The 18,207-nt window shown below is 42.6% G+C and overlaps 1 protein-coding gene, 3 non-coding genes and 2 pseudogenes across 4 annotated transcripts in view; 5 read left to right on the top strand and 1 right to left on the bottom strand.

The window, feature by feature from the left end:
- Positions 1-3,364: 3,364 nt before the first annotated feature.
- Positions 3,365-3,437, top strand: trnat-agu (transfer RNA threonine (anticodon AGU)). The gene has a single exon. It is a non-coding gene; the product is annotated as a tRNA-Thr (tRNA).
- Positions 3,438-7,132: 3,695 nt separating this feature from the next.
- On the bottom strand, positions 7,133-7,296 carry LOC132896246 (U1 spliceosomal RNA). Its single transcript, XR_009655978.1, has one exon. It is a non-coding gene; the product is annotated as a U1 spliceosomal RNA (small nuclear RNA).
- A 4,863-nt stretch (positions 7,297-12,159) lies between these two features.
- LOC132895567 (U5 spliceosomal RNA) lies at positions 12,160-12,274 on the top strand. Its single transcript, XR_009655777.1, has one exon. It is a non-coding gene; the product is annotated as a U5 spliceosomal RNA (small nuclear RNA).
- A 188-nt stretch (positions 12,275-12,462) lies between these two features.
- On the top strand, positions 12,463-12,663 carry LOC132898524 (U2 spliceosomal RNA; annotated as a pseudogene).
- Positions 12,664-12,940: 277 nt separating this feature from the next.
- Positions 12,941-13,119, top strand: LOC132898127 (U2 spliceosomal RNA; annotated as a pseudogene).
- A 1,678-nt stretch (positions 13,120-14,797) lies between these two features.
- Positions 14,798-18,207, top strand: part of LOC132884340 (carbamoyl-phosphate synthase [ammonia], mitochondrial-like) — a 42,881-nt gene continuing 39,471 nt past the window's right edge. The window contains exon 1 of the mRNA XM_060918183.1: positions 14,798-14,956. Within this exon, the coding sequence (XP_060774166.1) occupies positions 14,798-14,956 (159 nt within the window). The remainder of the gene's footprint in view (positions 14,957-18,207) is intronic.

Genomic DNA, 18,207 nt, shown 5'->3' with positions numbered 1-18,207 from the left:
TCAAGCAGACTTTTGATGAGTGCACAGGTCTCTTCTACCCCTCGGGTTCTCCTGCGGCAGTGCCTCGCTAGCTCACTTGTGCTGATGGTTGCCAACACCTGAGCATCTGTTGGCTCATAGCCAGGATGTTTCTTCTTCAGCTCTGCCTGCTTGGCCTCCTTCAGATGACAGATATCCTGCTTGTCCCACTCAAAAATTGTGCTTGACAATTTAGAACAGAACGTACCATACAGTGGATGGTGTTCTGTGGTGAGACCGTCAGCGAACCGCCTCATGAAGTGGAACACACCCAAATGCACAGTGGAGGTCCACGGCCGAAACCATCCTTGGCATGCACTTCCTCAAACCACAGGGGCAGGGGATGGAAGGCTGGTGGCGGCGCACAAACATCCTGGGGCTGGCTGAGGCAGGATTTCTTGTGTAGCTGACAATCTGTTAAATAATCAGAACATCTCCTTGCTCACTCCTCGCCTGCAATAGCTGTCTTCTGGAAAACATTGGAGTAAAAAGACCACCAGCTAGCAGAGGATGGTTTCGATCCATCGGCCTCTGGGCCCAGCACGCTCCCGCTGCGCCACTCTGCTGACCTCACATGCCAGATGGGACTCAAACCCACAGTCCCTGGCTTAGGAGACCAGTGCCTTATCCATTAAGCTACTGGGGCTCTGCCACAACTGGATGAAAAAGGGCAGCCACTCAAAAATAGCTAGGCTCGTTCCTCAGCCGTCTCTCATCTCCGTGACAGAAACTTCTTTTGTGTTTGCTCAGTTTGAAATAATTTGCTGGGTCTGCACCAAAGTCAAACGCTTGCAACATCCGACTTTAATGTCAGCACGTCCTCATTCCAGTCACAAATTGCTCACAAGGCATTTTACCCCGACTTAAGTAAGTAGACTTTTCTTTGGAAGCATGTACACTGCCAGTCGTAGCCAACCAATTTTACACTGGAAAGCACAGCTTTGTACTGAATTTACATAGGCCACATAATGTTGCGGTGGTTAGCAGTGTCAACTCACACCGAGCAGGGTCTGGGCTTGAGCCTAGTGGGTGACCGGCAGCCTTTATGCCTGGAGCATGCATGCTCTCTTCGTGCCTGTGAGGATTGGCACCGGGTGCTCCGGGTTCCTGCCCCAGTCTCTAGACCTAGAGAAGGTCAAGCGAAAACTCTGAATAGCCCAGAGGTGTTAATGTGTCTGGGTTACCCCTGAGATAGCTCATGGGTACAGAAAATGAACGACTGTATGTGTACAATTCAGGGCACTTGATTAATTACATTTTATGTCTTGTGCTTAAGAAGAACATGTGGAAAAAAGTTAGAAAACCATGAAATCACTCTGATTTTTCCTGATTCACTGACCAGGATCTTTGCTACCCAAAGAGCTCTGATCTGTGAGTCGTACACATGGGTAACATACTGTGACAACAATTGGTAGATGCGGTGGGCCTTATTTCACTCCCATAATGCCTATGTGCCTGTCTGCATGATACAAAGCACTGACCAATGGCAAACTAGTGACAGAGCACTGAAAATCAGGCCTCCTGATGGACAATTTTTGAGGCCAGCCACCAAATTTCTAGTAAGACAGATAGATGACGTTTATTGCCTCTGCTGGGAATTTTGGGAAGAAAAGTGGCTAGAAAGAGCAGCGGACTGTGTCGGCGTCTGGGCTCTGGGCCCAGCACGCTTCCGGTGTGCCACTCTGCACACCCCACACGGGTCTAAAACCCACAATCACTGGGTCACGGAAAACGTTGGAGTAAAATTTGGCAGACTCAACAGAAGATGGTTTCGATCCATCGACCTCCGGGCCCGCTACGCTCCCGCTGCTGACCTCTCACTTTCTGTGGGTCTGGAGCCTGCAATAGCTGTCTTCTGGAAAACGTTGGAGTAAAAAGACTACCAGCTAGCAGAGGATGGTTTCGATCCATCGGCCTCTGGGTTATGGGCCCAGCACGCTCCCGCTGCACCACTCTGCTGACCACACACCCCAGATGGGACTCGAACCCATAGTCCCTGGCTTAGGAGACCAGTGCCATTATCATTGTTAATTATCATTCAAATTTTAGGTAAATTATTTTAATTTGCATCTTATACGGATTTTATAAGGGAAATACGGATTTTGGAGGTTGGTTATACAGGTTTGATTGACCAAAGGTTGACATGTATGTTAATGGATAATTAACATCCAAACATGAAGAGGAAAGGAGAATCTTTACCAGTTTCTTCTCTCAGTTAGTGTTGCTGTTGCTCTGCCCCTCCCCTCTCTCTCTCTCAGCTCTCTTTTTCTTGCATCCACCAACAAAAAAGAATGAAGACATTTCTGCAGAATCAATTAATAAATAAAATGTGATTTTTTTTTTTTAAATCAGAAAAAAATTATCCTTGGGGCATCATCAGTATATCTGGAGCATGCAAGTCTCACCTGTGTGTGAGAAACACTGCAAGGCTTTCAGTGCATCATTACTGTGCTACAACTTCAAGAACAATTTTAAAGGCTATATGGTGGCAACGAATATATTTTGCACATAATTATTGTTAATGAAGTAAATAATTTAAAAAAAAGCAAAGTTTTAACTAATCATTAGTATTTTTAAGAAGTTAGAGGTGAGGATTAGTATTTAGGTCTAAATCCAAATTAAACATTAACAGTTTATAATCAGGACAAAAATGATGGTTGATCATCCGAAAGCGAATTGACATACAGGCAGTTAGAATGTGCATGTGAACATATAAAGAGCTCCATCTTGTGAGAAAAGCACGACTCTGTTCCAGTCATGTGTAGTGCTTTTTGTACAGTGTAGTTGGGTTTCCTGTCACTGTGGGCCCCAGAGCGCAGTAGTACAGTGCAGAGTCTGTCACTGCAGCAGGGGAGATGAACAGATCCACTTTCTTACTCGTTTTATCAAGTTTTATGGAAAATTGTGAACGAGGCAGTTGAGCCTTGGTGACACTTTCAGTGACTTCATCAAACAGCATCAGAAAATCTGGTCTTGATCCAGGCTTTTGTCGATACCAGTGGACACGCCAAACTGATCCAGCATATGTGCAGGACAGTGTGGTGAGGTCACTCATGGTGCTTATGGTTTGTCTCTTGAGGTCTTGGCCTGTCCAGTGTTTTTGTTAGCTCAGATGAGAAAGTAGCCAGAATGCACAGCCCACAGCCCACTCTACAATTGACACACTGCATTATTTAAAATGCGTGTCCATTTTTTGCGAGACAAATAGTAAACAGAAGCTAACTGCAGCTAGGAACTAAAGTTGTGAGTGACGTTACAGCAGTTTCTGGGGGCTGTTCTGGGGCTCAGTGCAGGGTCTTCAAGGTTCTGCTGTTGCCCCAATCTTCAGGAGCTGCAAAAGCATTAAGGCTCCATAGCTCAGTGGTGAGAGCACTGGTCTAGTAAACCAGGGGTTGTGAGTTCAATTCTCACTGGAGCCTATAAAGAGTTAGTGATACTGTCTCTGAATCTTACTTTTGTTGGCTAGTACGCTACCAGTTTTCATATCGGGTGTAAACAAACCACAGCTGATGGATTCTCAATCCTCCCTGCCCTTCTCTTTCAGTAAACGATAGGTTTTTTAAAAAAAATTATTAAAACAGAGAAAATGCAGTGAGAAGGTACATTCCAACATCCATGTAGGTAAACCTAGGCCAAAAATGGACATCGTCACTCCAATAATTTCAAGCAATTTTGCACACATCATAAGCATAAATAAGCTAAATTCTGTCTGTATCTATCCTTTGCTTCTCTCTGACTTAGATTATCCAAGAAATCTGGTAGTACAGCTTTTCTAGTGGTAGCTTTCTTCAAACTGCAGACATCTGACATCTTCAATATTGTTTGCCTTCAGTATGTAAACAAAGTTCACTTGTCCCCCAGGATAAGGGCAGTAATGGTTGCTAATATAAGTGTGAGATCAGTGCAAGGGGTCTGTTGCAAATTTTGACAATGTGGCACAAAGTTATAGAAGGGAACTTCTTTATAATCTCACTATCTGGTGTGACCCAGATGAAGATGGGTTCTCTTTTGAGTCTGCTTGCTCGGCTATCGGCTCAAAATCATCCTCAAACAAAAAAACAAAGATTGAGGACGAATTTGAAGCGCTTTCGTGTCTTTTTCAAAAGAATCGGTATCAAGAATTCACGCCACTGAGGAGAATATTAGAGTCCGTGTGGAAACAAAAGAAGGTACTGGTGCAAATAACATCAAGCGTGCAGCGCCGCCAAGCTGTAAATCGCTGCGATCTAATAATGGCGGGCAAGCTTTTAGTGAATTTTGGAACAGGATTCAGATGCAAAAAAGCATTTTTTGAACCAATTTTTTCTTTATTAGCCAACTTTACAGTGTAATTGAGCACAGCACACACAGAAAACCAGGTACTGTATTTTCTGATGTACCTTTCATGAAACAAGCACTTTCAGAACGATGCAGCCAAGAGAAATCCATGTCGCCAGCAGTTCAGGTCGACCACTGAAGGCATCCATTAAATTAGCTAACTCAATTTTCTGATATTTACCTAAAAGCTAAAAACACAGAAAACAACTACAACTTAGTAAATGAAGATAAAATATGACAGAACTACAGACAAAAAGATCTGAACTTCAGCAAATGGATGCGTGAATTTTTCGACTAGCATCCTGTCTGTCAGTGTTAGCTAACGCTACTTATGTCATCTGCTGCACTAGTATATTTTGCCTGAGAAAGTTTCTCAACTAAAGACAAAATAAACAAAAGAACCATGACTTACCTCTGTCTACTTTGCTAAGGCATCGTGTTTAGCAGATAGTTACAACTTCGTACGACACAAATCCTCATAAAATATAAAGTATGACGGACTGATAGAAAACAGTGTCGCCAGTTTCTCAAGCTGAAGTCCATTAACGTTAACATTAAACGTATGATGACGCTGTGTGATGTCACACATTCTCGCAGCGCATGCGCATTCAATGATAATTCCAATGAAAATGTTTTTTTAAAAATTGATGGGTGTAATTCACTTTAGCTTATTTCTTTTGTTGTCTAAATCATTATTGATGAACTCTCATATTGATGGTGCTTTTAGAATAGATGAAAATGAATAAAAGTATTATATTATAATAAACACTGAAGCAGAGGGAGCTCAGCTCCTGCTGGCTGTACTGCCGAGGCGAGGAGGCAGAGCTGAGCTCCGGAGGGCTCCGCCCAATTTAATCTCTGGGTTCGGAACCTGTAAAGTCGGTCCCCTTCCGGATAGCCATTTTGTTTTTTGTTTTTTTCCTGGTGTGAACCGTGACGACATCAGAGGGCATGTTTTTAATTTAGGATAAGTTTCTACATCTTCTTATGATTACTAGTTGGTCTGTGCTTGTATTTTGGAAGAAAGCAAATATCTGCTATGTCTGCAAGTCTTATGAAGACAAGGAGGCTCAGGCACCAAAGCGCAGTGTGTGGAGAAAATGTACCTGGCTCCGCATGTTGCTGGTGTTTTCGTTCTGCTCACACAGCTTTCTGACAACCAGGGAAGAAGTAACAGAACAAAGCTTGCGGGCAAGCAATGCGATCCACCATCTCCGGACTACTGTTTACTTCTGCTGTGCACTGTGCAATGCCTTCTGTCGATGACGCATTCTTGATGACAAATTTCTGTTGAAAACTCATGGAGACCAAGGGCATCACTAGGCCTTTTTTACTGGGGCACATGCCCCAGTAAAAATCAGCTGTGCCCCAGTGAGAAAATGTTGAAAGATTTTTGTAACAAACTAGTTTCTTTGGCAGATCATTTATCTACTGTAAGTTGTAGGACAGAGTGTGTTTCAAACTTCTATCGCCTCTTCTTTCTAACTAATTTTCTGATTGGTCTGGGAGATTCTCACTGTAAACATAGCGTGCGTGCGATGTGCCATGAGTCCATTTAGCCTACTGGAGAGATGAGTCTACTCTTTGGATGAGTCAGAGAATGGGCTCTGGATGAGTTAAGGTAGCGCGAAGTTTTTGCAACAAAACTAAGCAAATCATATTCTAACAAACCCATTAAACTACATCAAATTAAACGATATTAAATTACTTTTCCAGATGGATATCAGACAATTCTTCTCACGAAGCAGAGACAGGGGCAGGGAAACAGTGACAGATGAGGAGGAGGGTGAGAGAGGTAAGATTAAGGTTGTAGGCTATGTGCTAGTCAGTCATAACTAACCAGCTAAGTTCGTGAATCGTGAGAGTTGAGGTGACATGTTTAGCATCAGCATGCATTAAAAGCCCAAATGCCAACAATAATTTTTTTGGGGACTGGGATGTGTTTTCTGTCTAGTTGACCTATTCCTCGCATAACTTCATCCACGAGAGCATGAGAATTATCCACTTTGCATAGGTTGGGGACAGGAACCTTAAGGTGCATTGTGCGGGGGGGTGCAGTGCCCCAGTAAAGCTTAATTCCTAGTGATGCCCCTGATCGAGACCCTTGCTTGTGCCAAGGTTCCCAGAAGCCTGACCTAAACCCGTTCAAGAACACGTTCCCTGGTGGTCGGAAAGCCGTGCAAGCAGATAATAACAGCAACATGCAGAGCCAGCTACATTTTCTCCACATGTTGCACTTTGGTCCCTGAGCCCACTTGTCTTCATAAGACTTCAAACACATCGTGCAACTTGCACTCCAGCACACAATGTCAGGGGAGGGCAAAGAAGGAAGGAGATAGATAGATAGATAGAAAAGCCACCAGCTCTATTTTTGACTCTGTCAGGGTTATGGGAAAGAGGAGAGAGCAGGAACGCATTCCCCCACTTTCAGAAATGATGCAGTCGATATTCCCGCATTTGAGGAATTCGCAAAGGTCTGCATGACCCCGGTGAAATTCTCTCCGTCCACGGTGCATCCTCAACAACCATTTTCTGCTCAAAACTCATGGAAACCCTATCTGGGTGCTAAGGATAAAAGAAGCCTGAACAAAACCTGTTTCCTAGTGCTCAGAAACCCAGCAATACACAGAACCAGAGAGATTTTTTTCTACCTGTTACCCTTAAGAGCATAACCCTTCTGGCTCCTCAAAGATTTAAAGCAGCTAGTATCTCTTGATGTAAAACATCTGAACACAAAGAAAAGATAAACTTCAGAAAGACAAACAGTTCTATTTTTGACTGCAACAGAATTAGGCAAAAGGGGAGAGCGCGAACGCAGTCCCCCACTACCAGACATTATGCAGTCGAGATTCCTGCATTTGAGGAATTCACAAAGGTCAGCACAACCTGAGTACAATGGCTGGGCCTCACTTTGGACAAACCACCTTCTTGATCATGGTGTTGCCCCTGCCAGGTAAGTATAAGCTTCTTTGCCTGACTGAGATGTAACCCTGCAAGGGTGTAGGCCACTCCGTGAGGGCAGCCAAAGCGTCCGAGCAGGGTTTTGCATAATTTTTGGCCCCTCCTCTTCCAAGTCAGCACAAGACACTGGTGGTGATTTCATGTGCGCTCCCTCTACTGGTCAGACAAGATATGGACCCGACAAGACTTTGCACCGACTGACACGTAGCCCTTTTCCACCAACAGGGAACGGGTTCCCTTCTGGTTCGTGCACCAAAGTTTGATCCGTTCAGAGCATTTTGGTCAAAAATCCATTGGTTCGGACAGTGGTTAAATTGGCTTTTGTAAGGAGGGGGAGCTCTTCTTCACTCACAGTGGTCAATATCTCTCAAAACATTTTTATTTATTGCACCATCAGTTTAATACATATTTTATCAGCTTATGGCCTAGTTATTTATATCTCACATCAATGCACATATTGGTAACTTATTAAGCCTATGTTTCACCATCAATCTACACTGTAATTTGTAAAACTTATTCACAATATACATCACCAATTCACATATTAGCAATAGTTATTTATATCTCATCAATCTACACTATTATTTGCATTACTTGTTTACATCTCACACCATCAATTCACATATTAACAACAGTTCTTTACATTTCACACCATAAATCTACATCAGTCAAATCAATTGTTTGCTAAACTTACTTACATGTCACAACATCAAACCACATATCAGCAATAGCCAGTCATTACAATTTAATTTACAACTTTCCAAATAAGACTTAGATCAAGTTTCTCCTGCCTTTCCTGTCTCTGTCTACATGCTCCTGGGGAGACTCACAGAGCGTCTGGGAGACTAGGGATGTCTGAATCATTTAATTTTGTTATTTAGTCTAGTCTTAGTACCCCACAGCAACCTCATAACTTTGGCCAACCAAAGCAACATTGGATTGGGGGTCGAGCGTGCGAGCCAATGGAAAAATCCAGGCTGCCAGTTCTCACTATCACGAGGGAGGTTTGCTAACACTCCATGCGCAAAGATATGTTAGCGGGCATCCATTAAATTAGCTAACTCAATTTTCTGATATTTACCTAAAAGCTAAAAACACAGAAAACTTTTTTTTTTGTCTGACTTTTACTAGACTTAGAAATAGAATATTATTAGAAGAACATCATCAGAGGGTCTACCATTGGCAATTCATAATAGTCATAATTGACATTAACATTGACTTTAGGCATATTAAAGTATGGTCTATAGTCACTGGATTTATCTAGATCTGTTACTATTAATAAGATTTAATTGACACAAGATGTGGTTATTCATACACACACATTTTATATACATATGCTCAAGGGCACTTCAGCCCAACACCACCCCACATTAACCGAACTACATGTCTTTGAACTGTGGGGTTAACCAGAGCTGACACAGGGAGAACACGCAAACTCCACACAGAAAGGCCCCCACCAGCCGCTGGGCTCAAACCCAGAACCTTCTTGCTGTGAGGTGACAGTGTGAACCACTCCATCCCCCTGCTGACCCGTAGCCAGGGGGGATCGGAGGGTTCGTTCAATTCCCCCGCGACACCGTGCCCTGGACACACACGCCCCCTCAAGATTTATTCATTTGTTCATGTCCAATTCACATTTAAATTTACAATATCAAATCCAGACTAATCAAAAAAGAAAAGTAGACTAAGTGAGGACGAGTTAGAAAAACGGGTTCATTTCTCCTATGTTTATGTTTACACGTTTTGTTCAGACTGCTTTACACCCCAATCCAGTGGGTGGCGGTAATGCCCCCATTAGACCCCTTTCACTGACGTCACCCGAAACCGGAAGTAAACAAACCCTGCGCCACATTGGAAGACCAACAAACTCGTGATTAGGGGGAAATAACGGCAGCGCGCGGTATGTGAACCCACGAGGCACTTGGTTCATCATAAACCTACAATGGTAAACTTTTGTGCTGTGTTAGGGTGTTCAAGGAGCTTTCTGCCAGGAGACAGAGAGAGGATTTAGCTGCTTTATGCAGAGCGGATCTGAATACTTCAAGTCTATTTTGTTACTGGTAAGTCACTAGGCTAGAGTGTTGTAGAACATTTTTTTAAATGTTTACTGAATAAAAACATCCTTAATTTTATCAAATATACTCTACTCTATATTTCATTTCTTTCTTTTGTTTTAATTTTCCTCCCTCCATCCCTCTTTGGATTTTAAATATAGTTTTTCCCCATGTCCAAATAATTCAAATACATATAAATAAAAACAGATAAGTAGTAAATTAAAAATAAATTATGAAATAAAAAAATCCATTCTCCCTTGCTCCGAGTCTTATCATATGGGTCAAACCCATCAATCACAGCCAGTTTCTCCACATACTGTGCCCTTTCTGCAGCTGGTAATGTACTCACATAACCAGAATTATCAGCCATCATGTCACTTTACTCTCGCTTGTACTTTGTTTTATATTGTGAGTATGTATGTATGCATGTACTTGGTCTTCCAATATGGCGCCCTAGCACAATCTCGCGGTACGGTGACGTCACGCAGTAGCCCTCTATAAAAGAAGATAAAGACAGAAAACGCAAGAAATCTGCTGCTACTTTGTCCCAAAATATTGGCGCCATGTTCCAAAAAAGGGCCAAAATGGGTAAGGTGCTGAGTGCAGGACTTTGTTTTTCTTTTGTTTACAACAGTAGTGATAGATTGATCTGTCAGAGTGATCAGTGGGGGGGTAGCGTCAGCCTGTCCGTCAGTCTATGTGTGTCAGTGGCACGCACACACAGAGATGAGTTAGGTGGCTCGATGGCTAGGTACTAGTAGCGTCGAACCTGGGGCTGCTTTTATTTTTTTTTCAGCTTGGGAAATCGGAGCTGTGGTGTGAAGACAGTAAAATGCGAGACTTTAAGAGCATGTGTTTTTCAGTCATCATGGTAACATGGCATCATGGTAACATGATGCCCTGTCATGGTAACATGACGCCCTGTCAGTGGTTTGGCATTTGGATCAGAGTGAAAAGAAACGTGTGCACTAGCTGAAAAATGAAAATGTTCAGACCAGTGTGTGTGAAAACACCCACTGTTGCTGCATTTGGGCATTTTTAAATCAATTGTCCTTATAGGGCTGTGCGATATTATTTCAATCTCAGGATTACTTGAAACATTTATCTCAATTAGAAATTATTGTTGTTTTTTATGCTAAAGCATGGGCAGATCAGGAGTGTTCTGATGCCATAAACAACCACTGAAGTGAGCAACAGAGACAGACAACAACAGACAGACAATGAAGGAGAGCAACAACAGACAGACAATGAAGGAGAGCAACAACAGACAGACAATGAAGGAGAGCAACAACAGACAGACAATGAAGGAGAGCAGCAACAGACAGACAATGAAGGAGAGCAACAACAGAGACAGACAATGAAGGAGAGCAACAACAGACAGACAATGAAGGAGAGCAGCAACAGACAGACAATGAAGGAGAGCAACAACAGACAGACAGAGGAGGGGAGAGCAGCAACAGAGACAGACAATGAAGGAGAGCAACAACAGACAGACAATGAAGGAGAGCAACAACAGACAGACAATGAAGGAGAGCAACAACAGACAGACAGAGGAGGGGAGAGCAGCAACAGACAGACAATGAAGGAGAGCAGCAACAGACAGACAATGAAGGAGAGCAACAACAGACAGACAGAGGAGGGGAGAGCAGCAACAGACAGACAATGAAGGAGAGCAGCAACAGACAGACAATGAAGGAGAGCAACAACAGACAGACAATGAAGGAGAGCAACAACAGACAGACAGAGGAGGGGAGAGCAGCAACAGACAGACAATGAAGGAGAGCAGCAACAGAGACAGACAATGAAGGAGAGCAACAACAGACAGACAATGAAGGAGAGCAACAACAGACAGACAATGAAGGAGAGCAACAACAGACAGACAGAGGAGGGGAGAGCAGCAACAGACAGACAATGAAGGAGAGCAGCAACAGACAGACAATGAAGGAGAGCAACAACAGACAGACAATGAAGGAGAGCAACAACAGACAGACAGAGGAGGGGAGAGCAGCAACAGACAGACAATGAAGGAGAGCAACAACAGAGACAGACAATGAAGGAGAGCAACAACAGACAGACAATGGAGAGCAACAACAGACAGACAATGAAGGAGAGCAACAACAGACAGACAATGAAGGAGAGCAACAGAGACAGACAATGAAGTCACAGCACAGTTGTAGGAAGATAACAATAATAAGTTAGACAACAGAGAACTTATAATGAATAAAAAAATGTCTAAATTAGAAGATTTGAAGTGTGCTCGTGTATTTGGGGGGTACGGGAGTAGGGGGCCAGATGAAGTCCACTTTTGGGGGGAAAAAAGATCCCCCCCAATGCTGGCTACGGGCCTGCCGTGCTGCACAAGTTAATAAATTTTTAAAGCCTCCCTGTCGGGGAATCGAGCCCCAGTCTTCCGCGTGACAGGCGGAGATACTGTCCACTATACTAACGAGGATGACGCAATAGCCCTCATTTATCAATAAAAAATGTGGTATGGAAAGCACTTACTGCTGGGGTCAACAGCGTTCCTGTCAATAATCAAACTCCAGCTGATGTTTTCATATTTAATTTATAGGCCTACATCCGTGATATTGGACAGATCACACAGCACTCAACTGTTCCTTTTCAAAATTCAACACCCCCCACCCCGCTTGCTTATCTATCTATCTATCTATCTATCTATCTATCTATCTATCTATCATTCTTTCAAAAAAGCTCGTTGGTCAGACATTTCTCTGCCTGCGTGCAATGGCTAATAAAGCTGTAAAGGCACCTCCAATCCAGTGTCACTAACCTGATCCAGTGTTAAGTGCAGCTCAGGTTTCTCTTCATTGACGCATAAATCTTTCGCCTTTTACTAAAGATTTCTGTGGAGAGAAATGTTAATGAGTTCAGTATATTTTTGCAGGCTTTGCTCTGGCAGAGCTGAACATTTTTAGTCAACAAATGTTAGAACTATTGATCATTTTGCATTAAAGCATCTCCCACACGCCCCAAAAGATGATGTCTCTCTTCAAAAGGATCCAGCTGTTGGGGGCGGAGTCTAGCTGTGTTTACCTTTCTGGATTTTAATATGTGGAAGTGGTATATTTAAAGCCATCAGCTGCAGTAAATTATCATTTTTCTGCATTTTGACTAGGATCAAGTGTAGTATCTATTCTAATCAATTTAATATTTGATTTGTTCTTTAAACGAGAGTGTTATATCCAGTAGTTTTTTTTTTTTTTTAGAGTAAGGAGCTGGGATTGGCGTTTGCTCTTTTCATATACCAATCTAATGTTATAGTACCTCTATCTTTGTTCTTGAGAAAGCTTTTTTTTTTCCTTATTTAACACACTCTTTAAATGAAGTTGATTAATGGCTTTTTTAGAGTAGAGAATAAAAATAAGAATTTGTTCCTTTTATTGTATACATTCATATGGTATTATAGTAGATTTAGGAACGGTTACCTTATTTTAAAAAAGAAAAAAAAATTATTTTGCCTGCCCTAACTTTTTTCCCTATTTTCTGGTTTTCTCCATGCTCAACAACACAGGTGTAGAATTGGGTGTGGGCGGTGTGGGAGAGAAATGTTAACGAGTTCAACGTAAGTTATTGCTTTTCGGCCTTTTGGTTAAGGTCAAGTGTGGTATCTATTCTTATCAATTTAATATCTGATATGTTCTGTAAATGAAAATGTTATATCAGGCAGATTTTTTTTTTAGAACAGGGAGCTGGAATGGGGGTTTGCTCCTATCAACCTGATATTGTAGTATTTTCAGGAATAATGCCTTTGCTCAAAAAAATGATTTTTTAATTCTTATTTGACAAATACGAATTTGACAAAAAACACTCTTTAAGTGAAGTTAATAAATGTTTTTTTTTTTACAGTAGAGAATTAAAATAGGAATTTGGTTCTTTTATTCTATACGCTCATGTGGTATTATACTAGATTTAGGAATGGTTACCGTATTTTAAAAAAGAAAGAAAAAAAATCTTTATTTTGCCTGCCCTAACTTTTTCCCTATTTTCTGGTTTTCTCCATGCTCAACAACACAGGTGTAGAATTGGGTGTGGGCGGTGTGGGCGTGTCCCTACCAATATTTCTGACTGAAGAAAAAAAATCCCGCCCCGTGCGCGGCACACAAAGGGTTACTGTAGGTTTCCACTGGGCGAAACACCACGCCCAATTCGCTCATGAATATTCACTCTGGGGGCGTGGCCGCGAAAATAGCCCGCACTTTTGGCTACCGTGTCAATTAGCAAGTGCGGTTGCAGTGATGATGATAACGATGGTTTATTTCAAACATGTAAACAAACAATGAATAAATAAGCAGATAACAAGGAAAACAAAACAGCATTTGTAACAAGAACACGTAAAAAGCCACTAAATTAGAAAATAAACCTTAAATAATATAGGTAATAATAATATATCAAAACAAAAGAAAACAAGACAAAAATACAAACAAGCAGGGACGTGCACAGGATTATAGAGGGGCAGGGGCTCAAAGTCAGAAAAAGGGCAGCAAGTGCATTATTTTTTTCCCCGGTCCTTTCCAAAATATGGAAATGTAGAATTAAAATTAACGTACTAAGAGGAAGGTAAGTACTTAGCTATGTGTCCTGTGTTGGTGAAAGTGATATGCAATTGCCATTTCTTTTGTGTCAGCAAAATTGTCACTCACATTATCATAGGCTTGGAAGACATGCAAAGCAATAAAACACTGGTGCATTATTAGGCTTTTTTATTGTTAAAGATTTAACATTGAACAGTGAAACCTGAACTTTGAACAAATAAGTAAATAGCCTAATGGACAAAATGATAAAAAATCAGTCCTTCTTCTCATAAGGTAGAAGCCTAACATTCCAGGGGCCTTAAAGCAGTAACCTTCTGGGGGCCATGCCCTGTAGATATTAATGACCTCATTGTGATTTATCGGTATGTCTTTTTCAATCGAGAGGAGAAGGAGATCAGAGAGCCTCTCTTCTTTGCATAGGCTTCTGAGTACATTTTTCACAAGCTTTTGTTTTTGTTTTTTTCTGAAACATAACCCACATTTGATTTGAGCACATTGTGGAAGAGGTCGACGACTAGTTATATATACAAGAGGAGAATGTAAGCTTCCCGACGGTATATGATACTTGCATGTACACCGAAGCACGCCCGAGGCAATCGATTGTGAACAGTAACAGGTCAGGTCATGTCAGTTAACAATCAGATTATTAAACTACAGAGACTTAAATTACTCGCACAAATGTCAGTAGCCCTGAAACGACACAGGCTCGCGGAGACTCACAAGAAACGTGTGCAACAGAAAGAAACGTCTAAATCTATGGATGCTTTCCTCCGACCTAAAAACGACTCTCTAGCTGGCAAAGTGACTGTGGCAGAGGTGATGAGTGTGTATCACACTGCCCAACACGCAATATCATATCGGGCAGGAGATTGTGGCACAAAGCTAGCTGCAACGATGTATCAGGACTCCGACATTGCGAAGATGATGGCATGTGGTCAGACAAAGGCAGAAGCCATCGTCACGGACGTGCTTGCCCCTGCCTCCGTCGAAGATTGCTTGAAAGTCCTCAGAAGACCACTGAATGACCAACGAGAGACAACAACCAAAGGTAAAGTTAAAAGTTATATTAATGGATGTAACAGTGTTGCGTTAGCTATCTAGCTAAGGTCAGTGAAAAAAATTAATTTAATTCTGTCTCTTATCTCTCTTCCTTATTTCATTCAGATGCATACATGTCAACCTATACGGAATGTCCGTATTTTATACGGATTTGATTCAATAAACGTAGTATACGGGCGTACAAATAAAGTTATACGGATTCTTTAAAAAAACTTCAATATTTATTTAGAGCTATAATAAATTCCCACGATGATAAAAGAGCGCATAACATTTACAAACATACTGTACACCACAGAAAGCACAAACAGCCAGTAAAGAGTCTTATGAAATCGCGCGTTATCTTGTGGTAGCGAGACTTCGTTCCACTTTTGATCATGCGCACACCGCATTGCAAGAATCCCGCCAACCAGGAAGTATTTTGTTTGAAATGCGTATTTCCATCTGAGCGACTTTCACTAGCGACTGAAAAGATTCTGAATGGGCACTCCGGCAAGATCAACACAGACACTTGCTCTGACATGCAGCCTAGTGACTATTGGTGCAGAGTGCTTAAAAAGCTGTCATGGAGTACAATTCAGAACATTAGAGTGGCACTTTGTGTTTTTGTCGAACATTGGAGCTTTGTATTCATTCTGAAGGTTTATTGTTATTAATATTGAATAAAAAGTAACTGGGATATATCATTGTTAATTATCATTCAAATTTTAGGTAAATTATTTTAATTTGCATCTTATACGGATTTTATAAGGGAAATACGGATTTTGGAGGTTGGCTATACAGGTTTGATTGACCAAAGGTTGACATGTATGCAGATGCTGGTGAGTCCTAAACGTGTCCCCAAAGGCCTAAAGGTGTCCCCAAACACAGAAGAGTTTTTGCTGTGGTTGTGAGTTAAGAGACTTTTTTTCTACTGTTTCTGTGGTGCTGAGCCACTACAATTCCTGTTAATCCACTGAAAACTAAATGGAGACTTGTCACTATTCCTGCTGTACTGATGCACTGCAAAGCCTCAGACTCAATATTATATTATGATTGATTTAAAGTGAATAAATTGTAATGGAAAATAAATAAAATTGAGTAGCTTCAGTAAATCATAAGTGGAAGTGTGTCTGTCAAGTCATTGAATGGTCAAAATATTATGAATGTTTATTTAAAAAAAAACACATTTGGTGGCCTGTTCATGACAATACATCACCAATAACAGCAGAATAGGGTATTATTGATATACCATGTAAGGTAGTATGTGCTAGAAATGGGTAAACCACTATCTGTGAGTCTTCCAGCGGCCGGCGCGGCGCCGTCCCACATTGTCCCTCAAAAACATACCCCTTTTCCCCCCTTGGGTTTATGAGCAGGTGGTCACCCTACCCTACAAACGCCCAGATGTCATGTCCATACAGTTTGAAAGGGCTAACTGTTAGACCACAGCTCACATGTTCCAGCTGCCTCACTGTCCGCCTCCTCTGTTATCATTGTGGCAGCGCGTGTAGCGGCTTCTTCCCTCTCACTCAGTCCGTGCGCGCCCTCTCTCTGGCCACACGCGAGCGGAGCAGCAATGGACAGAGAAGCGGCAGCTCAACGCACACAGCCACCCCGGATTACAGCGCACACAGCCACCCCGGATTACAGCGCACACAACCACCCTGTATTACAGCGCACACAGCCACCCCGGATTACAGCACACACAGCCACCCCGGGTTACAGAGCACACAACCACCTCGGATTACAGCGCACACAGCCACCCCGGGTTACAGCGCACACAGCCACCCCGGGTTACAGCGCACACAGCCACCCCGGATTACAGCGCACACAGCCACCCCGGATTACAGCGCACACAGCCACCCCGGATTACAGCGCACACAGCCACCCCGGATTACAGCGCACACAGCCACCCCGGATTACAGCGCACACAGCCACCCCGGATTACAGCGCACACAGCCACCCCGGATTACAGCGCACACAGCCACCCCGGATTACAGCGCACACAGCCACCCCGCATTACAGCGCACACAGCCACCACGGATTACAGCGCACACAGCCACCCCGGATTACAGCGCACACAACCATCCTGGATTACAGTGCACACAGCCACCCCGGATTACAGCGCACACAGCCACCCTGGATTACAGCGCACACAGCCACCCCGGATGACAGCGCACACAGCCACCCCGCATTACAGCGCACACAGCCACCCCGGATTACAGCGCACACAGCCACCCCGGATTACAGCGCACACAGCCACCCCGGATTACAGCGCACACAACTACCCCGGATTACAGCGCACACAACCACTCCGGATAACAGCGCACATAGCCACCCCGGATTACAAGAACATTGGTAGATTGCCGTGGAGTTTTTGTACCACTGTTGTTTTAAACTTCTAACAGGACTGTATTATTTATTACAAGGATTATTATTATTATTATTATTTTAAAAGGGCAACATTTAATTCGAGGCAAAAAGGGCAGGGGCTCAAGCACCCCTAAAGCCCTATGTGTGCATGTGCCTGCAAACAAGGACGCACTAAGCAGTTTTGAGTTTACATGTCCGAAAAGGAGTGGGCTGAAGTAAAAACTTATTTAATCCCACCCCTCTACTTTAGTCAATATAAATTGATTATCGAGCTTCCTTATATATATATATATATATATATATATATATATATATATATATATATATACTGTATATTACTTATTATTTCAACTCTTCAGATATCAATTCTCTATGACTATATCCAGGGGCGGAGCTGGGGGAGGCAGGAGGGACCGTGGCCACCCCAGGGCACGTCTTGGCCCCGCCCTGGCCATCCCAGGGCCAGACAATAAAATTTATAAAACCGGTATGTCCCACGAAATGTTAGTTCCGCCCGCTGGATTTTTGTTCCGCCTATTTGGTTTCTGCGGGGATGCATATTACCGTAGCACATAAACGTTTCGCGTGTTCAAGCAGCAGGTGGTATCAGATAGTCATGCTCTAGTCCTACAACACAACAACCTACGATCTACGTGAATGTGCGATTAATTTGGGAGGTAAGTTATTCATCTCTTATACTTTCTTCAAGTTCTCACTTTGTAGATATACAGTTACAGTTCTGTCCTCAGACAATTCAGAGTTTCCAGAAATCTCCTGAGTTTCCAGAAATCTCCACTTTGCCTGGGGTTTTCGAAAGTATCCGTTTTCAGTGACTGAAACCTTCGTTTACATGTAAATGCAACCGTATAGATAAATATGTGTCTTTATAGATA

The sequence above is a fragment of the Neoarius graeffei genome, chromosome 1 (genome assembly GCF_027579695.1).
Source record: "Neoarius graeffei isolate fNeoGra1 chromosome 1, fNeoGra1.pri, whole genome shotgun sequence".
In the NCBI taxonomy this organism is placed as follows: Eukaryota; Metazoa; Chordata; class Actinopteri; order Siluriformes; family Ariidae; genus Neoarius; species Neoarius graeffei.
Note: the sequence above shows the minus strand (reverse complement) of the source record. Positions and strands in the feature narration are given on the sequence as shown.